The sequence below is a fragment of the Anabrus simplex genome, chromosome 6, assembly GCF_040414725.1.
Source record: "Anabrus simplex isolate iqAnaSimp1 chromosome 6, ASM4041472v1, whole genome shotgun sequence".
NCBI classification, from domain to species: domain Eukaryota; kingdom Metazoa; phylum Arthropoda; class Insecta; order Orthoptera; family Tettigoniidae; genus Anabrus; species Anabrus simplex.
Genome location: NC_090270.1, coordinates 158,511,594 through 158,531,233, shown reverse-complemented (window position 1 = coordinate 158,531,233; position 19,640 = coordinate 158,511,594). Strand labels below are relative to the sequence as shown.

Below are 19,640 nucleotides of genomic sequence, written 5' to 3'. Positions count from 1 at the left end.
TTGCAAGTCACTTCCATTAGAAATCGTGTCTTTAACCTGCCATATTGAACACATTGAATGTTGTAGAATCCCTAGATGTCACGATAAGAGTCCACGATTTCACATGGAAAATGCCAGTACTAGTGGGTGCAAATTTTATTGCCACAAATGGCATGATTTTGGATCTGCAGTTCAACAGATTCCATTTTAAATTTTCACAAGAATTTTTGAACTGTTTAATTGCTCCACTATTCTGCCTTGTCATGTTAATGTTCTTCCTGAAGATACAGATGAACCCAAAGCTTTTGATTTTGATCATTTGCCTGATGATCAGGCCAACCAACTTAGGAATCTCTGCAATAAATTTTCTGATGTCTTTACCGACAAGTTAGGTGTAACTCATGTTTTGGAGTACAAAATTGAAGTTACTGATTACATACCTGTTCGCTGTCCTCCATATCGGCTGTCGCCTCCCAAAATGAAAGCCCTTAAGGCTATTCTAAGTCTGCTTATTCTTCTCCCATGTTTCTTGTCCCTAAACCGCAGGATGGTTATCGTCTTGTCATTGACTATTGGATGTTGAACTGGAAAGTGGTCCTTCAATCTGTTCCCCTTCCTGATTTGCACTCTTGTTTTTCTTAGTTTGCTAATGCCAAAATTGTTACCACTTTTGATTTAAATCAGGCATACTATCAGATACCTCCTGCTGAGGAATCCAAGCACCTCACTGCTTTTGCTACTGATTGGAACATCTATGAATTTGAATGTGTCCCGTTCGTATTAAGTACAGGCGCTGCTGTTCTTACTCGGTTACTAGATGATGTTTTGTCAGGCATTAAATTCAAGTTTGTGTACAATTACCACGATGATTTGGTAATTTTCAGTGAAACGTTTGAAGAACACTTTGTCCAACTCCATGAGGTCCTTGAAAGACTGTATAAAGCAGGTCTAACCCTTAAGGCTAGTAAATTTACTTTCACACAACCCCAGATGTCCTCCCTAGGACATATTGTGTCTGGGAAGGGTGTCTCTATTGATCAGTCTTGTACTGCCGCCATCCAAAATTTTCCCACGCCTAAAGATGTCAAAGCAGTAGCCACATTTATTGGCATGGTTAATTTCTTCCGTAAATTCATCCCCAATTTTGATGAACGGGCAACTCCATTAACTGCCTTGAGAAGAAAGGATGCTAAATTTGTGTGGGGTGATACCCAACGTAAAGCCTTTGGTGACTTAAAATCCCCTTTATGTAATGCTCCTGTACTGGCTATGACAGACTTTTATAAACATTTCATCCTTCAAACTGATGCCTCTTCCACATGTATATATGGTGTTCTTCTTCAGAAATTTGAAGAGGGGTGTCGTTCCATTTCTTATGCTTTTCGTGCTCTGAATCCTGCTGAACAAGACTATTCCAATTATGAATTGGAAGCCTTAGCTGTTGTCTTTTCCTTAGAATGGTTCAGAATGTACCTTGAACATCTGCCTTTTGATCTTGAAACTGATAATCAGGCGTTGAGTTGGGTACTGTCGTCTTGCGCATTGGGCAGTATACATCTCAGCCTTCCAATTTGAAGCTCGTCACATTTGTGGCACTGAAAATGTTGTGGCTGATGACCTCAGTAGGATGTTCTACCCAAGCGTTCTGATCCTCAATCAGAGCCTGCAGATCCCTCTCCTGAACAAGTTTCGACCTTTGTGAATGTAGTACTCACTAACTCTCCTTTCCTTTTTCAGAGATATAACTAAACATCAGGAAGATGATGCTGAATTAAAAGCTATTATTGACAGGATTAAATCTGATGAACATGTTAAGCCTTATGTCCTTAAGAATGGTGTCTTGTGTTGTCCTGCTCGCGGTCGCAGAGACCCTAAAATTGTCGTCCCAGCTAACCTAATTTCGGCACTCTTCAAGTATTTTCCATGAATCCCCAGTGGGGGGTCATATTGGCGTTTTCAAAACTAGAGAGAAAATTTATTATTAACACTTCATTTGGAAATCTATGGACGATGGAATTCGTACCCTTGTTAACCTTTACATTGCAGCGCTCGCAATATTGCAAGTGCAGAGAGTGACCGCTGCTCTGCTGCGTCCGTAATAATGCGAGCGAGACATTCTTCTGACTTTATCAACACAATACTCCCAATGTTGACATATGAAGTCATTCGAACTCCGTGGGTAGATAGTAGTAGATAGGAGCTTACAAAATGACATTCTGTTGATTCATTCATGAGTTATTGAGATAAATACGACACTCTGCTTTACGAACTACTCTGCGGTATGCCCGGCGTGCAAGCTAGCAGTGAGGCCCGCGTCAGGGATGAGTAAGCTACAGTATGTCGACCACCAGTAAAGCGCGCGATCTTACCAAATCCGAGGTTGTAAGAGTGCTATCCACATTAGAATTGGAAGATGAATATTCCGATTTTAGTGATTTCGAGAATAATGATGATAGTGATGGCACCGATTATAATGAAAGTACAGTCAGAAGTTGTCCAACCACTTGTACAACCCTTGATTAACTGGTCTGGACCATTTTTTATTTTGTTATCAAACCAAGATGTATAGGAATTTTTAATGCATCTCAGTGTTTTATCTTGAATAATATTTTACCATAAAATTTAGATACATTTTTACTCATTTTAGACACCCTTGAAGTTATTGTCTTCAGTTTAGTTATATATCGGTGCTTGGAAGTGGACAGCTCGGACCACCTGTAGCCACTGATACATGTAAGTTGAGCTTTTTACTTTTTTAATTTTTAATTATTAGTTCGATTTTTGTTCAACTGTTGGCCTTTTATGTTGGACAACCTTGAATCTCCTGCGCAACATATAGCTAATTTTGTGTTAAAAAAATCAGTTTAGGACCTTCCATATTTAGTATAAAAATATATGACAAGCAGGCAAGAACCCTCTGGTTTTTCCCATCTTATTTCCGACTTTTATGTATTGAAGTTAATTATTAAAATAATTCAGCACAGGGCTTTTACAAAAGAGAATTTATCTCAGCAATGAAAAGTTTAAATCTTGTAAAACTTGCAACATCAGTAAACCCGCTCCTAATACTCACCTAGGTCTGCCGTCATCCGAGCAAGCTTCTCGTCCTATGGAGAGACTGTTCATAGATTTTATTGGTCCTTGTCCGAGGTCATGGACTGGTCATTGTTTCATACTTGTGTGTGTTGACACATTGTCGTGTTTTATGTGGCTGTTCCCAACTCATATGGCTAAGGCTAACGTTACCATCTCTTGTTTGAAACAGATTTTTGCTTCATTTGGACCCTGTCAGTTTTTGGTGAGTGATAACGCAAGAGCTTTTACCTCTGTGCAGTTCCGTAATTTCTGTTTTGATCTATCCATCTCTCATGTAACCACTACCCCTATTATCCAAGGCCAAATTATGCTGAAAGAGTAAATCATAATCTTCGATCTGCTCTCATTGCTTATCACTCTGCTGACCACTCTATGTGGGATTCATCACTGAATTGGTTGGCATTTACTTTCAAGACTGCCATCGATGAAAGTCATAAGCAAACTCCTGCCTCATTAATGGTAGCCTTTACCCCAAATTCTCCACTTTCAAATCTGCGGTCCATTAATGATCTTCTGGCGGATATAAAGCTAAAATTCAGCATAATTACAATCACAGGTGAAGACTGCACAATCTGTCTGTCTGGGTAACCAGGTGTCTGTTAAAACGCATCCCATCAGTAGTGCTGCAGACCATGTTATCAGTAAGTTGGCCCCCAGATTTCGAGGTCCCTGCACCATCTTAAGGTTCTTTACCCCGGTGTCATTATTAGTGAGTGATCCCGAAAAGAAAAAGGATCAGCAGAGTACATCTCTCACAGGTAAAGGTACCGTAAGTTGTATAGAGATGGATAAATTCCATTTTTCGTGACCATGTAGATTTAGTTGTAAGGTATTTGTAAGATTGTAGATGCTGCCCAGCACGTACTAGTTGTCTCTGTATCCTAATCATAAGTTATTTGAATAATTTAGTAATAAGAATTGTAATTGTTGCGTATAAAAACATTAGGTACCCTCCTTAGGCATTTGTCTCCTTTAGTGTAATGTCCACATGGCGGCAGTCTCGCTAGACTGTGCCTCACCTCTCTCCCCGTTATCCGTTGGTTCGAGATACGGATGGGCTGCGCTGTATCTTGCCTGGTGACCAGGATTGGACTGAACTTGTATGGAGGCTGTTGGTAAACGGTGATCAAGTTCAGCGACTTCAATCCTATGACTAATGTGAAAACTGATGCAAGATCAACTTTTCCAAACGTTGCTAAGGAGGAGGCCGTGGACGCTTTCTTATAAGAAAATGAATGGGCTCTGAATTACTGACATATTGTGGAAGCAATGAGTAATGCATACTTTTCAGTAGATTTGAAAGGTTAAAGCAGTTTTAGGAGATTTTTATGCATATCACCTTTTGATATTTATGCTGTGTTTATATATAAAACCCTTAAAATACTTCAAATTATGGAATGGACCTTTGATGTAGTAACATTTTATTTTTTATTGGAAGTTCAACTTGAAGAAAATCATGCTTGTCAGTAAAGTGACTGTCGAACTTTCTGAGATCTATCAGTGCATTGTATACTTGAAAATCATTTGTGAATGCCATTATGTTATGTTTTACAACATATCAGTGCTATGGTGTGTTTCTTTGTGTGATCAAACTCCACCCCCCACCCCAGTTAATCTGCTGGTAAATCGATTTTCGGATGGGGGGAGGGAGGAGGAATGAGACCTGTGGAATATGTCTCTTTCAAAGAAACGTTTACTATGTTGTGTAAAATATCATCTTGGGTATGACCTGTGGAAAATGTCCCTTTCAAAAAAATGTTTACTATGTAGTTTAAAATATTATTGTAGAATATTTTATTTGTATTCTATTTATCTATCTAAATTTGGAAAAGTACTAAATTGCAAATTATTATTATTGTTGAGTGATATTGTAGCATCAATAATGTAATAAATATAATTTGGACGATGAACTTTATACAAGACATATATTTAAATTGCATGCCTTATCGGCACAGCTCATCTTCTGCGATTCATGCCTTGTGCAATTGAATTCTGCATACTTGGCTTAAAATGTGTGTATCGAGCGGTAACATTATTACTGTTACAATAACCATATTAAATTGGAATCCAATGCTATTTGTGGAACTGTGTTGTTTACCTACGTATCTGTATGACACAGATTTTCCTCAGTGCAAGGGCGCACGGAACATCTGTTCTACATGTCTACTACTCATTGTATGTGTGGCTATTGGGACATTACAGCACCTAATTATCCCAAAAGTTTATATCTGTGGTGTATATATTCATACTGTGGACACAGCAACACAAACTCCCACGCCATCTGTGAGCATCGTTTGGAACTGCAATTTGTGTTATGGCTGTTCTCACCAAAGCGCGTACCTATGCTAGACGGTGTCGCCGCGAGTGGCATATAGTGGAGTGTGTCTGTTGACAGGTTGACTTGATTGGAAACGGATGGTACTGCAGCGATGGAGTGCTTAGCGGCTCCTAAAACAATGGACCTACCTTCTGGTATAGGCTGAATGCGGATATGTATATATCCCAGCAAGGGAATTGTGTTTTTTAAAACCTTCTCGTTATAATTGTTATTGGAATGTAGATATGTGGTATTTTATTTTATATTTTTACTTGGGAGTGTAGTAGTGTTAGGCCAAACACGAGTAAGTCACCTAGGCATAACTGGCATCAATGTAAGTACGCCTTTAATGATTTTCTTAAGCTTATATTATTTTCCTGGTGTGTTGTTAGTATATTCTAGTTCGTGTGTTTATTGTGACTTGATATGATATCTCAGTTTTGTGGTATGGTGTTCTTGCTTCAAGTGTGTGTCGTGTGTAACGGAAGCCTATTGTCGTGCTTAGGTAACTTTCAAAATTCTTCGTTTTCTTGATTTTAATTTCTTTTTCCATTAAATTTATTCTATTTTTCTGTGTATTTGTGGGTGTTTTTCTGTGCTATGTCCTGGATGCATGTGCGGTTACTATTTTAAAATTTTTATTTTATAAATTATCGCTATCGTTGATGTATTTTGTGCACGTATATATGTTTATTTTTGCTTGTAATTCTCTTATTTGTGATTTGTGCATTCTTTCGTGTGTTTCGGCCTGCTCGTGCCCGTGTTTGACCTAATACTACACTTACACTAGTCTCTACTTTTTAATTTTATTATTATTATTATTATTATTATTATTATTATTATTATTATTATTATTATTATTATCAGTCTTGAAAATTTTAATATTTCTTTGGTATATATATAATTTGGGTTGGAATGCTTTGTTTTCATCTCTACTGCTGATGTTCTATGAGATTATTGTCCTAATTATTTTGGTAAACCCGCATTAATTTTAATATGATAGTATTTCTACAATGTACTTGTAATGTTTCTGACTTTAATCAGGGTTTTTGGACAGCCCTAGTACGAGCGATATGGAGTTCTGTTCTTATCTATTCTTCCTATTATTGTTGCTTATCTCTTCGTGCTTGGCAGTTATGTAATTGATTTTATTCATTATTGTCTTATCTGCAAGAGCGTTAACGTGTGTGTGGCTTCGTGGATATAATAATGTATTGTTTTCATCTTGTGCAGTGTTTGTGTGTTTGACTTGGTCATGTTAACTGAACTGCCTAGTTCACTCACTTATTAATATTGAGTGTTTAATTCATTCCCTAGCCTATTATGGCTTTGTAATTTAAATAATTAATTATTTGGCTCAATATTCTCGATTCTGTGCGGGCTTGTGTGGACATTATGGTCAGTATTTGTGTACTGTTTTAAATTTATGTGATGTGTCATAGCACCATCGTTTATGTGGGTATTGCGGGGAACGATCCTCCACGAGGTCCTGTCAAAAGCCCCCTATTTAACTATCCAACCCATTTTTCCTTTTAATGCTATTTAATATATATTAATTATTAGTGATGTGTAGAACAGGCTGGTGCACTGAGATATTTTTGTGTGATAGAATAGTACTAATTACTACAGAACTTGGTTTATTTACATTTAAATTATTTATTTTGTGAATATTAATTATACTCCCTACTTAATTTTGTTACTTGCAAGTTTCTCTTCATTATTATTTTACCAAAGTTTATTAATTTTTCAAATTTCATTTTAATGTAAATATTATTTACTTAATTATAGTTTTATTTTAATTTTTTGAAAATTTTGGTGTTGTTCTTTGGTGAGTTCCTCAGTAATTCATAGGGACCCTTTCCTCCTCTTTTTTAAAATTTATGGGTGGGTTACAGCACTCTTCCTTGCTTCTTTGTATGCTTGATGTATTATTACCTGATTGTTCTGGTTGGTTTTCTCTATTTTTGACTTTTCTTGTGTGCGCTCTTCCCTATGACGTTTACTAGCCGAACGTCATTTACCATAATTGTTAGGGGGTGTTGCAATATTTTGTAGTGTTCTGGAAATTTTCGTGACTTGGACTTTTGGAACACCGTGTTTCTGCCCCTGTCAATTCTAGAAGCATTTTTTTACTAATTTTGGAAGATGGAAAGTTTGTGATTAAGGTTAAGTGATGTTCTGGAATATTGTGAAAATATCGAGACTTGGTAAGGGTATTGATTGGTGGATCTAGGTGGCGAGAGGGAAGCTTCTGTGGTCTGATTGGTTACTCGGTAATCCCTCCAGGGCCAGCTTTGCCTTCTTAAGAGAGCGAGGCAAAATTTTGTGGTCTTTTCATTTCTCGTCAGTTTAGCGATCAGACAGATGTCGGCAATCCTCTCTCCCTGGATGGACTGCCTTGGGGTAAGCGCTGTTGGTTTCATTTCCATCTTAATTTATACAGTAGTTAATGTTAGCTTGTATTTTCACATAGGAGTTGGACCCTACTCACAGAGACTCGCCACTCAATTATTCAGATGCCTTAGCTTTTCAGCTGGGCCTGCCTGTGTGATTTTGGAGGCATTCCCCTTTTCCTTTAGTTTTTTAAACCGTGTAATTAATAGATTAATTTTATTTCCCTTGGGGTTTGCCTCCAGTAACTTTGTATCACTTGATGCAAGCTAGTTTTTCCTCTGCCCCACATCAGAAGTGTTTTTGGTGTGGAAGCAAATTGAACTGGCCTTTGCGTCAAGTATAAGTATTTCTGATTTCCCCTTGTTTCCATTATGTGGTGCAACTGTCTGAAAATGCATTAATTTTCACTTATTATTGTATTTGTAAAAGCCCTTGTCAATTTACATCTAATTTGTTGTTTTGAGATATCGTACCTGGATTTTTGAATTGATGGAGTTTGTTTTGAATTTTCTTTGTAATGTTTATTTTGGAAAATAATATCACAGATCAAGAGATCACCGTTGATTTTTCTTGAAACCCGCAACCTACGTATCCCTGGTAGGGTTCCCATGCCCCTCCACACCCTTTCTTACAGTCGTCACATTGCCCAACCTGATGTTCATTTGTTTATATTTGATGAAGTTCATATAATGTTTTGTTTTGTGCTAAAGATGTTAAAATGCCGTGGAATTTACGTTTTCTTTTTTTTACTATGTGTCGTGTAACCACTGGGATCCAGTTACACATTCCTCTCCTCAACGTTTATTCACATCCAACTTCAAATATACGTTGCAGCACGAGGTGATCCCCATACAACATATGTCATTTATTATATTTCCCCTATCATAACTCTTTTTATTCTTAACCATCATCTATGCAAATAAAAACTTTACGGTCTGCACTGAACTGCGAAATCCCACCGTCTTATAGATACTACTAACGTATTTGGACCTCCATGCACAACAATCATCATCATCATCATCATCATCATCATTCAAGATTCTTTAAACAGAAGAGCCTTTTTAAAATCATTCATCACATTCACATGAATTGAATATAGTTTTTTGTGTACATACTGTAACTCAAATATTTTAATATCATGAGAAGACACTTTGATTTTGGCTCAGTTAATCTTTGAACAGACTACAATGTTTTTAAAGAGCCAGCTTTGATTGCATTTCGATGAATTAACTGCAAGCTACGTTTTATGATTATCTATCAAAAGCAGCTTTTAATACATTGCAATGCACCAATATTTTACGAACTGAACATACAGTTTTTGTAGAGATTGTAAAATATTTATCTGACCTGGAAAAATTGAACTGTGGGAAAAGTGTTCATATGTTTATTTGTTGGACTCCAAGAAGAAAGTAACTGTGAGTATAAATTGGTTTTTACTCCTTAGATTGAAAGATAGACTTGTGTAATATTGAATTTTTTAAAAATGTTTTCTGAATGTATAGATATCTAGAGTTATTTAATTACTTTGATACTTCTTCAAATTTATTTGGTTATTGCAAAAAAAAATTATTAGGTCTTATGAGCATTTGAAGGTAAGATAAAAAACTTGTGGGACATTGTGTTGTACAAGTGCCAGGTCTGGTAGGATGCTTCAAGGGATTTCTGGTTCATCAGAATGGAAATTCCTCGAAGCTATGCTCGGTTTTTGGTCAGCAGTTTCCTCTAGGCCCTTATTGGCCAAATTAAAATTATTCCCTATTGGTGAATAAGAGAAACCCGGGTGCATTAATTGGTTGTTTCGCAATTTCACAATTTCCGGCCGCTGAGCTCTTGGCCAGAGCCAAGCTCATTCCCGTCGTCTTGTTGTTTGGACCGGTGAAAGGAGAAGTTGTCTCCATCTGATGGATCTCTTGGCCCCCCTATAAGGTAAGCACTATCTGTTTCTTCTTTCGGGTCATGATTTCCAAATGTAGTTTTCAATTTATTTTCTTTAATCTCTGGAGATTACCCGGTTTTCTCCTATTCGCCAAATTTAATTTCACATGACTTAGCCCTTATGGCTAAGCATATAATTTTTGTTTAGAGCCAGTTCCCTTTTCCTTTTGATTTCGTAAATTGTTTTAATATGTAAATTTTAATTTTCCCCGGTGGTGCCTCTCATAATCCAGTATCCTCTCAACATATTCTCATTCAGGACGAGCTCCTTATTCAGAAGAGTTTTTGAAAAGGTTGCTTCCTGAATGGGCTCTGTGCTAAAATGTTTATTATTTTCAGCTTTTTCCTCCTTCATTACGTCTTACTTGTGAGTGTGTACTCTTACGTTTCAATGCAGTTGGGTTGTTAAATTAACTAATTCTGAATGTTATTTTAAATTTAGCACCGTGAACTTTTTATGTTCAGTGTAATGTTTCTTCGTAAATTTATGTTAACATTAACTTGACTCATCGATGACTCTAATTGTAATATATTTTTATTATTATTTTGTAAGTTCCGATTGTAATGTCATTTTTATTATTATGATTATTTTAGTAAATTGTGATCGAATTGAATCACCACTAATTTCGTTTCACCAGCAATGCCAATACCTTCTCACCACCTGGGTATGGTCACAACCGCTTCCCATTTCCTTTCCTTAGTCGTCATGTTACCCAACCTGATTGTTACATTCCGTTGTTTTCATGTGCTAATCATGCGTACATTTTTTATATTGTTTGATCGTGTCTGAAAATGATTAGTCTACCTTATTACTTTAATTATTATTATTATGTTTTAAATTATGTTTGTGTACACCGAAAGGTTACAGTTTTGTGTACACAACTCAAACATTTTGATATCTTAAGAAGACACCTTGCGTTGGATCACTTGAAATTTGAACGGACTGCAGCTTATTTGGAGAGCCAACTTCAATATTATTTCTATGACACCAGCATTTTACAAAGATCTAAGAAAAACAACTTTTTAACATAGAGCAGGAATCCAGCATTTTAGGAACCTCTATTAAAAGGATCTCTTTAACGTAGTGCAATGAAAATCTTGAACAATACCTTATTTCTCAAATGGTATGTACATATCAATTTTAATAAAGTTGACAGTACACTGTGTCTTCCATTGCTTAAACTTTTTACAGAAATTATTTTATTCAACCAACCTTAACTTAAAATTCTATTGATTGGACAGTTTTTTTTAAGACCATTGTGTCGTTACATGATTTATTTTATTCAATACATTTGTGTAATTTGCTTCATGGCTGATGATGACTTATGATTTAGGTCAAAACTAGTCCCTGAATGTTGATATAAATGTATATCATTTATAATTTGTATTGAAAACGTGGACATTAAATATTACTATTATTGTAATTCACAGTTTAATACGGACAAATAATCATTAAATTCTTATCTTTTGATAGTGTACATCATTCAAGTTTAAAAACTTCATATTAAATCCGTACTGAACCGAGAATCTAATGGGAACAAAAAAGTGGGGTCCACCTACTCAATATAATACAATGTTATAAAATGAATTATATGACCTCACTTTTTTGTTCCCATTAGTGTACATCATGCCAAAAACTAATTAAGAAGTGCAGGTAGGCTTAAAGGCCACCACCACAAATTTTCTTCTGAATAAATTTCTACAGATCCTAAAATACTATATTGTAAGGCATGCAAGAAGGTTTTTTTTTGTTTTGTTTTTTTTTGCTAGTGGTTTTAACATCGCATCGACATAGATAGGTCTTATGGCGACGATGGGATAGGAAAGGCCTAGGAGTTGGAAGGAAGCGGCCGTGGCCTTAATTAAGGTACAGCCCCAGCATTTGCCTGGTGTGAAAACGGGAAACCACGGAAAACCATCTTCAGGGCTGTCGACAGTGGGATTCAAACCCACTATCTCCCAGATGCAAGTTCACAGCCACACGCTCCTAACCGCACGGCCAACTCGCCCGGTCAAGAAGAAAGTGGGTAGTGAAAAAAAAGAATATCAAGTACTGCAGCATATAAACATATTCAAACATAAGGAGTCAGTCCCTAGGAAAAGTAATATGAATTCTGCTATGCAAAAGCAGGCAGCTTGTGGAGTATTTTGGCAATAGGCTAACAGAGTCTTCCACAGAGTCATGCCTTTCCAGCATCAGATATTCCTCTGTTTGAGCTCAACAATCCAACACTCAGAACTTTCCCTCACAAATACAAAAATGAACCAACCAATGAACATATTCCAGATGAAAGAACTTTACGTAAAGCTTATGTCAGCCGGTGTTACGAGAAAGGAAAGTACAATTTTCAGATGTCTTTAAGAAATCAATATATATGGGTTGGTGCTGACAAAACAACAGACTCTGAAATTTGTTTTGTAACAAATAAAGTAGTTAAGAGCCCTTAGTCAAGAACAGCCATCCACCCCATATCTTCTTAATGTAGGACAGCTGGAGGTCACTAATAACATAACAGTAACTCAGTTTGTCATTGATTCAATGAAATTTTTGTGGTCTGATTATATTAGATACAACAATATACTCCTCATGGTAACGGATGCAGCTAGTTATATAATTAAATAAACAATAAAAGGCATTTTCCCTAATTTAATTCATTAACAGCTCTCATACATGGATTCCATTGCACCGCACCGCAGAGACTATTCGTTCATGCTATTCGTTAGTAGACAAGTTAGTGTTGTCTGTTAAGAAAATATTTGTAAAAGATATCCAGATATCCACAACAATAGCACTTGATACTCCCTCACCACCATAACCTATTTTAAAGCACAGGGGATCATGGCTTGAGGCTGGGACCTTGTTCCGAATATTTACCGAAAATTAGAGAAGTACTGAGTGCATTCATTAGATCCCAATGATGCATCATCTATTGAGCTGTCTCAGTAAACACTGTCAAGCAAAGAATTAGAAAATAACATTGTGTTTATAACAGCTCATTTTCATTGTATTCCTAAAGCTATTACATCATGGGAGGTAATTGGGATTCCTTTACACCAGTCATTTGCAAAATCTGACAAAACCATTTTAAAAACAATTCTATGGTTTGCAAAGGAAACAGTGAAACAGAAAGTAACAAATGTTCTCTCAAGAAATCCTGGGTATAATGTACTGCTTGAAATTATAGATGTTCTAGAAGGCAAAACACACACATCACCAACAGAACTATCATTATCTACAGAACAGTTAGCAGCATTTGTGAATGCCCATCACTTTGAGAGATGTAGAACGGAGGTTTTCGTGCTACAAAGCTTTGCTGGGGGACAACAAACAATGAAGATTGACCATGGAAAGCATCCATCACTCCCTAGTTGTTAACTGCAATAGCAAAGAATTCACCAATGATGAGGCTGGCATTTCAAAATCCACGGAATAACGACGTAAGTTACAGATAATTTTATTTCATGGGAATAAGCTCAAAGTGATTATGCATATTTTGTTGTATATTTAGGTATGTTTTAGGGCATAAATACAAACACACTTATACAGTTTTTAGAGCATGAACATCCGATCCCCAGTAATGAACTTGAACCCTGATGAAATGTTATCGTAAGGCTTTCACATATGATCACATGGACTGAGATGGTTTTGTGTAATTGTTTATGTTGTGTAGTCTTTAATTACATCCCAATACACCTCTAACAATCCTCAGTGACCCAAAGCTCCTTTTAAAAGTTAATTGGGTGAATTTCTCCCTTTTGATTCTTTGTCAATTTATAATGCCTCTTACTTCTACAGTGAAATACCTTGACATTACTCTAGAGGAAAGTTCATCACTGAACTGTTAATGTTTTCAACATAGGAGAAAGGAGTATTTTTTCCACTTAAGAGACTGAAGGATGTTTTTGCAGAGAAGACCTAGTATTACACCATTTTCTGTATTTTGACATATAGAAAGACCCTGAAGTGACTGCTTTGAGGGTAGAATGTAAGTAGCATGTGTTATCACGTAGTATTTTGACCATGTATACCACTCATTACGGACTTGTCTCAATGGCGGATATTATTATTATTATTATTATTATTATTAAAAGATGGCGACTAGTGTGATGAGTGACTAATTTTGCTCCGTAAACATCCTACTCAATTTACATAATAAGTTGCAGAAAGCGTTTGATCTGTGCATAGTTGTGGAACATAAATTGACAAGCCTCAGTTTTACACTCCCGTCATGGCTCTGAAAGAAGCAACTAGGAAAATAAGTGAATTTGAAAAAGTGATGAACGACTTTCAAGCTCGCTTGGACTCCGCTGTAAGTGCTGCCAACCCTCCGACTGTGCTTCAAACGCTGGACGGCAATTTCCAGGCATTCAAGTCGCAAGTAACAACTGCAATTGGTGACCTGAAGAAACAACTAAGTGCGATTGAGGACAAAATTCAGAAACAGGATGAGGCATTAGATGAGGCAGAGCAATATAGTGGCCGAAACTGCCTAATGCTACATGGCATCCCAGAAGAACCGTCTGAAGATGTGTATAATAAGTCTTTGGATATAATAAAAAATAATTTTCGATTGAGCTCTCAATGAGTGACGTTGACCGTTGTCACCGGCTGGGGCGCCGAAACCGGACATCTGCACAAGTGGTTGCACAAGGAAATCGCCCGAGCATAATTAAATTCCTGCGCTATCACGATCGAGATTGTGTGTGGTGAGCCAAGCGTGCACTGAAGGGGAGTGGACTTCTTCTCACAGAGTCCCTCACAAGTGTGAGGAAAAGTATATTAAATAGTGCTAGGGATTTTTGGGGACCAAGAAACTGTTGGACTCAGGACAGGAGAATATGTGTGTTGAAAGATAACACAAAGTTTCAAATATGTACGATTGCGCAACTAAATGCCTTAGCTGTGTAGAATGAACGAGCGGACTGTTCAATTTTATTATGTGTGTTTTCAGTAGTTAACGTTTGTGTGTGAGTGTGTGTGTGTAATAGTCAGTGGATGTACTGTATTCAGTGCTGTTCTCAGGTAAGCTCATCTTATTTCATGTATCTACTATTAGTTTTCCTGTTATGTTGGTAGACGAATCTATCCCTTGTGTCAACGACCTGCATTCCTCGCCTCCCCTCTTAACTCAACCCTCACCCCTCCCATACACTGAGGCAACAGGATCCATTCTGAGGCGACAGCTGATGAGTCACCCGAGAGCTCTCTCGTGTTGTCACCTAAATTCACTATCTATTGCAGCTCACCTAGAAGAACTACAGGCAATTTTTGAAAATAATAAGGTGCATTGTATTGGCATATCAGAAAGCTGGTTATGTGGAGATTTGCCGTCATGTGCTGTAAATCTCGAAGGATACTCGCTCTTACGACATGACCGTACTGACAGACGAGGTGGTGGAGTAGCTTTTTACTACAGGAAAGATTTAAAATGCAAGATTATCTGCACCTCAGACCCAAGCCTTCCCCTGCGACCTGAGTATATGTTTGTTGAACTTAACTGTAATAAGAAAATATTAATAGGAATTGTATATAAGCCACCTAATATTAGACAAATGGAGGAATTTGAAGCAGCTTTAACTGATCATATCTCAGTCTATGAAGATGTCATAGTCATGGGGGATTTTAATACTGACTTGTTAAAACAAACCAGTGAATCAGATAAGTTGTGTCATATATTCCATGCTCTGAACAAGGAAATCCTACCACTTAACGCTACTAACCACGTCTACTACCCTGACCACTCGACTCACACTTTAATTGACTTTATAATTTCAAATCAACTCCAGAAAGTCATTAAGCACAGACAGATCCCAGCTTCTGGGATTTCAACTCACGACTTATTGTACTTATGTTACTCTATCCGAGGACCGAAGTATAAAGCATGCTACATTATTTTAAGAGACGTAAAACATACTGAATTAGATGACCTACGCAATGACGCATATAACTTACCGTGGGATGACATATGTAATTTTCATGACATTGACTCAAAGGTCAACAGATTCAACTCATTAGTGCTGAACTTGTATGACAAACATGCTCCGGAGAGGCAGGTAAGATTTACCCGCCCCCCTTCCCCCTGGCTGATGACCGAGATAAGATCTGTTATGGCCAGCCGTGACTGATGGTACAGACAATTCAGACAAACACATGACAAAGATGACTTTGAGCAATACAGGATACTTAGAAACAAAGTTAAACAGCTAATTAGAAACAGTAAATGCCACTACTTTCAACAGTTGGCGGGAAATAATAATTTAAACCAAACCTGGAAGAAGTTACGATCTTTGGGCATAGGCAAAGCTGTAGAAGAGCACATTCACACCATATCTCTAGATACTTTAAATGATTACTTTTCTCAGCCTAAAGTCGGACCAGTTCCATTACCGGCTAATCCCACAAACTTAGCATACCGTTCCAAGCGTGATCAGTTCTCTTTCCACACTGTTAGTGCAAATGATGTTAAACGTGTGTTGTACTCTATCACTTCTGATGCGACAGGTAATGACGGTATCTCGATAAAATTAATTAAAAACATCATCGGGGCTGTACAACCAATACTGACTCACATATTCAACTACTGCCTGACCAATGGAGTATTCCCTAATGTTTGGAAAGACACACTAATAAGGCCTATCCCGAAAAACAATACCTTGGATTCTCCATCAGATTACCGCCCTGTGTCCATCCTGACACCCCTCGCGAAAGCTCGAACGTCTGATTCATGCACAAATCACTGTATACCTGACCCAAAATTCCCTCCTTGACCCTTTCCAATCCGCCTTTAAAAAAAGACATAGTACCACGACAGCATTACTGCGAGTTACGGTCGACATTAGACAAGCGATAGACCAATGATATGCGACTGTAGCAACACTACTAGACCTAAGCAGCGTCTTTGACACAGTTAGCCCTGGGTTACTACTGCTGAAACTCCGTAGTCTCAACTTTAATATGACATCTCTTAAATTTTTTAGCTCCTACCTCACTGACTGTTGGCAACAAGTATCAGTGGGAACAATGTACTCAGGATGGCACAACAAGTCAATAGGTGTCCCGCAGGGGTCGGTTTTGGGCCCATTTTTATTTGTTGTTAGTGTGAACGACATAGGGGACCTACTGAAATATAGCAAGTACCATATATATGCAGATGATCTTCAGATTTATTATTACTCATATCCACAAGACATTGATGTAGCCATTGACAGAGTAAATTTTGACTTACGACGACTGAATGATGCGAAAAATAACAGCTTGTTAATAAATCCTAACAAAACTTAGGCTATTATATTTGGAACCAAAAGAAACCTTAACTTGTTAAAAGACATGTACCCCCAATTATTTTAAATAATATTGTCGTACCCTATTGTACGTCAAACTTAGGTGTTATAATGACAGACACTAAATTGGACTGAACAAGTGACAAATACATGCAGTAAAGTGCAGAAACCCCTTTTTCCTCTCAAACGCTACTCTACTATATTTCCAAAACATCTTAAAATACAACTGGTAAAATCCCTAATCTTACCAATTCTAGACTACTGCGACACTGTACGTATGGACAAATCTCGTGACACTAACAAGATGCTTGAACAGAGTTAAAACACTTGTATTCGATTCATATTTAAGCTGCGATATGGTTTTCACCTTTCACCTTATTACAGGAAGTTGTCATGGCTTAGTGTTCATGAGCATCGCAGTCTCCACATGTTGTCCCTTCTGCATGGAGTTCTAAACACAAGTGTACCGAATTATCTCTCTTCAAAATTTAATTACCTCTCCTCCTATCATAACCACGATACATGATCTGGCTCCTGTTTAACAATATCTGTCAGTCACTCCAGGACCTACAACCGCTCCTTTGTAGTCACTGCGGAATACCCTACCTGCTACCATTAGGGATTTGCGTTCTCGTAGGAGATTTAAGATGGATTGCCGAAATCACTTTCTGAATACTTCTAGCTGACTTTTCGATGTGTGTAGTGTGAATGAGTGCGTGAATGAGCATATTTTCTTAAAAATTAGAAATATATTCGCTAATTATAGGTTTTTACTGTGTTTCCGTCTCTTATTATCACTAGTGTTAGTTTTATATTTATTATCATGTACATTTAGATTGTCGTGTTGTACATTCTATAATCTTTTTTATTACAATCTCCATATTTTCTATTAGTACTATATTATTTTGAAAAGATTTGTTGTACGGTATTTAAATATTATACTGTATGTGTGGTAATTATTTTAAATATTGGGGTTAAGTGTAAGAGAGGGCCTTGAGCCCTAACTTCACCATGAATAAAGACGAATTACTTACTTACTTCATAGCCCCACCATCTGAGAATTTTCTTCATATATCATAAGAGGATTAACTGATCTTATAATATAAGACCCGTTACTTTACCTACACAGCATTCCCATATCGGATAAGTTAAATTCCATTTCTGAGAATAATATAAAACATTACAAGGTTTCGCATTTTCTCATGTTAAATTTACAACTATGCATTTTTATTTTCTGCTCTATTTCGTTATTTACATACCAATTAGTTGCATATTAGACTTATCTTTTGTAAAAATGAATATATATTTTAATGGATGGTATATAATATCACTGTTTATGGGCTGTTTGGCACTGTTAAATTTTCAGCTTGTGTTACCTATAGATCATTAACCATTTGCCACATGCATCATTACATGTGTTGGTAGGCAGTGAATATTTTTTGTGCTAATGTCTGTAAACATCATTTATATGCAGTCTTGATCGTTGTAAAAGAAGGCCATCAAGCCTTAATATTGCCAGGAAAATAGGGCTTTAAGTATTCAATGTAAAACAGATTCACAATGCACACAACTTACATTAGTAACTCTTTCCTCTGTCCAAGCTTGGCTGTTTCTCCAATCTGAGTCAGTGATCGACGAATAACACGAACATTAGGAGCTAGTTCCCGAACCTTGAACTCGTGGAACCTCTGATCACATATGTTGTATGTCACATCTTCCACAACAACAAGAATCACAGCCCTAGAGAAGGCAAAGAAGCAGGTTGATGAAGTTGTTATACGTACAGTAGTTACAATTAATTTTTCCATGAAATTATATATGGTATCGAAAATGATTTTTTTAAGTAACAACAAACTGTAACTAATGATGATGATGATGATGATGGTGGTGGTGGTGGTGGTGGTGGTGGTGGTGGTGGTGGTGGTGGTGGTGGTGGTGATGATGGAAGTGAACGGTAAAACACAGTACATGGCAACCTCAGGAGATCCTCCTTTATGAGTGAATTTCTTGATGTTTGTCTCTATGTGCAGAGCTTTTATTCTGATGTTTCTACAAGGGCAATGAAGTTCTCTTTTTTTAATCACATTCTTATAGCTGCATTTGAAGTCATTGTACAGGTGAGAAAGAACAAGAAAGAAAGAAAGAAAGAAAGAAAGAAAGAAAGAAAGAAAGAACAAAATAAATAAATAAATAGAGATAGTTATCATAATAATGGAAACACCTAAACAAACATGATTAATATGACGTTGAACCAAATTCAACGTGTTGTAAAGCCATGATTCCTCGTGGAATGGAATGGATTCATACAACTTATGAATTACTTCCAGAGGAATTGTGTACCATTTGTCATGCAGTGCAGCACTAAGTTCTGTCAGAATGACGGAGGAGGAAATCTGAATCAGATTCTCTGCCTGAAAACGGACTACACTTGATTGATAATTTTCAAGTCAGGTGATTAGGTGGGACAAGTGAATTGTTGAAGTTCATCTGAATGTTCATCAAACCATGCTTGAACAGAGCTAGCAGTGGGGCACTGTCATCTCAGAATATGCCATCCTTTTCAGAGAACAACATCCATACCAGAGAACACATTTGAGCATCTAAAATTTCCACATAATCCTTGGCCAAAGTCTGTCCT

General features: G+C 37.1%; 1 protein-coding gene across 1 annotated transcript in view; it reads right to left on the bottom strand.

The window, feature by feature from the left end:
* The window catches only part of LOC136876242 (glutathione synthetase), a 226,809-nt gene that overhangs the window by 43,335 nt on the left and 163,834 nt on the right, over nt 1–19,640 (bottom strand). Inside the window, exon 8 of the mRNA XM_067150023.2 lies at nt 18,578–18,742. Coding sequence (XP_067006124.1) covers nt 18,578–18,742 — 165 coding nt within the window. The remainder of the gene's footprint in view (nt 1–18,577; nt 18,743–19,640) is intronic.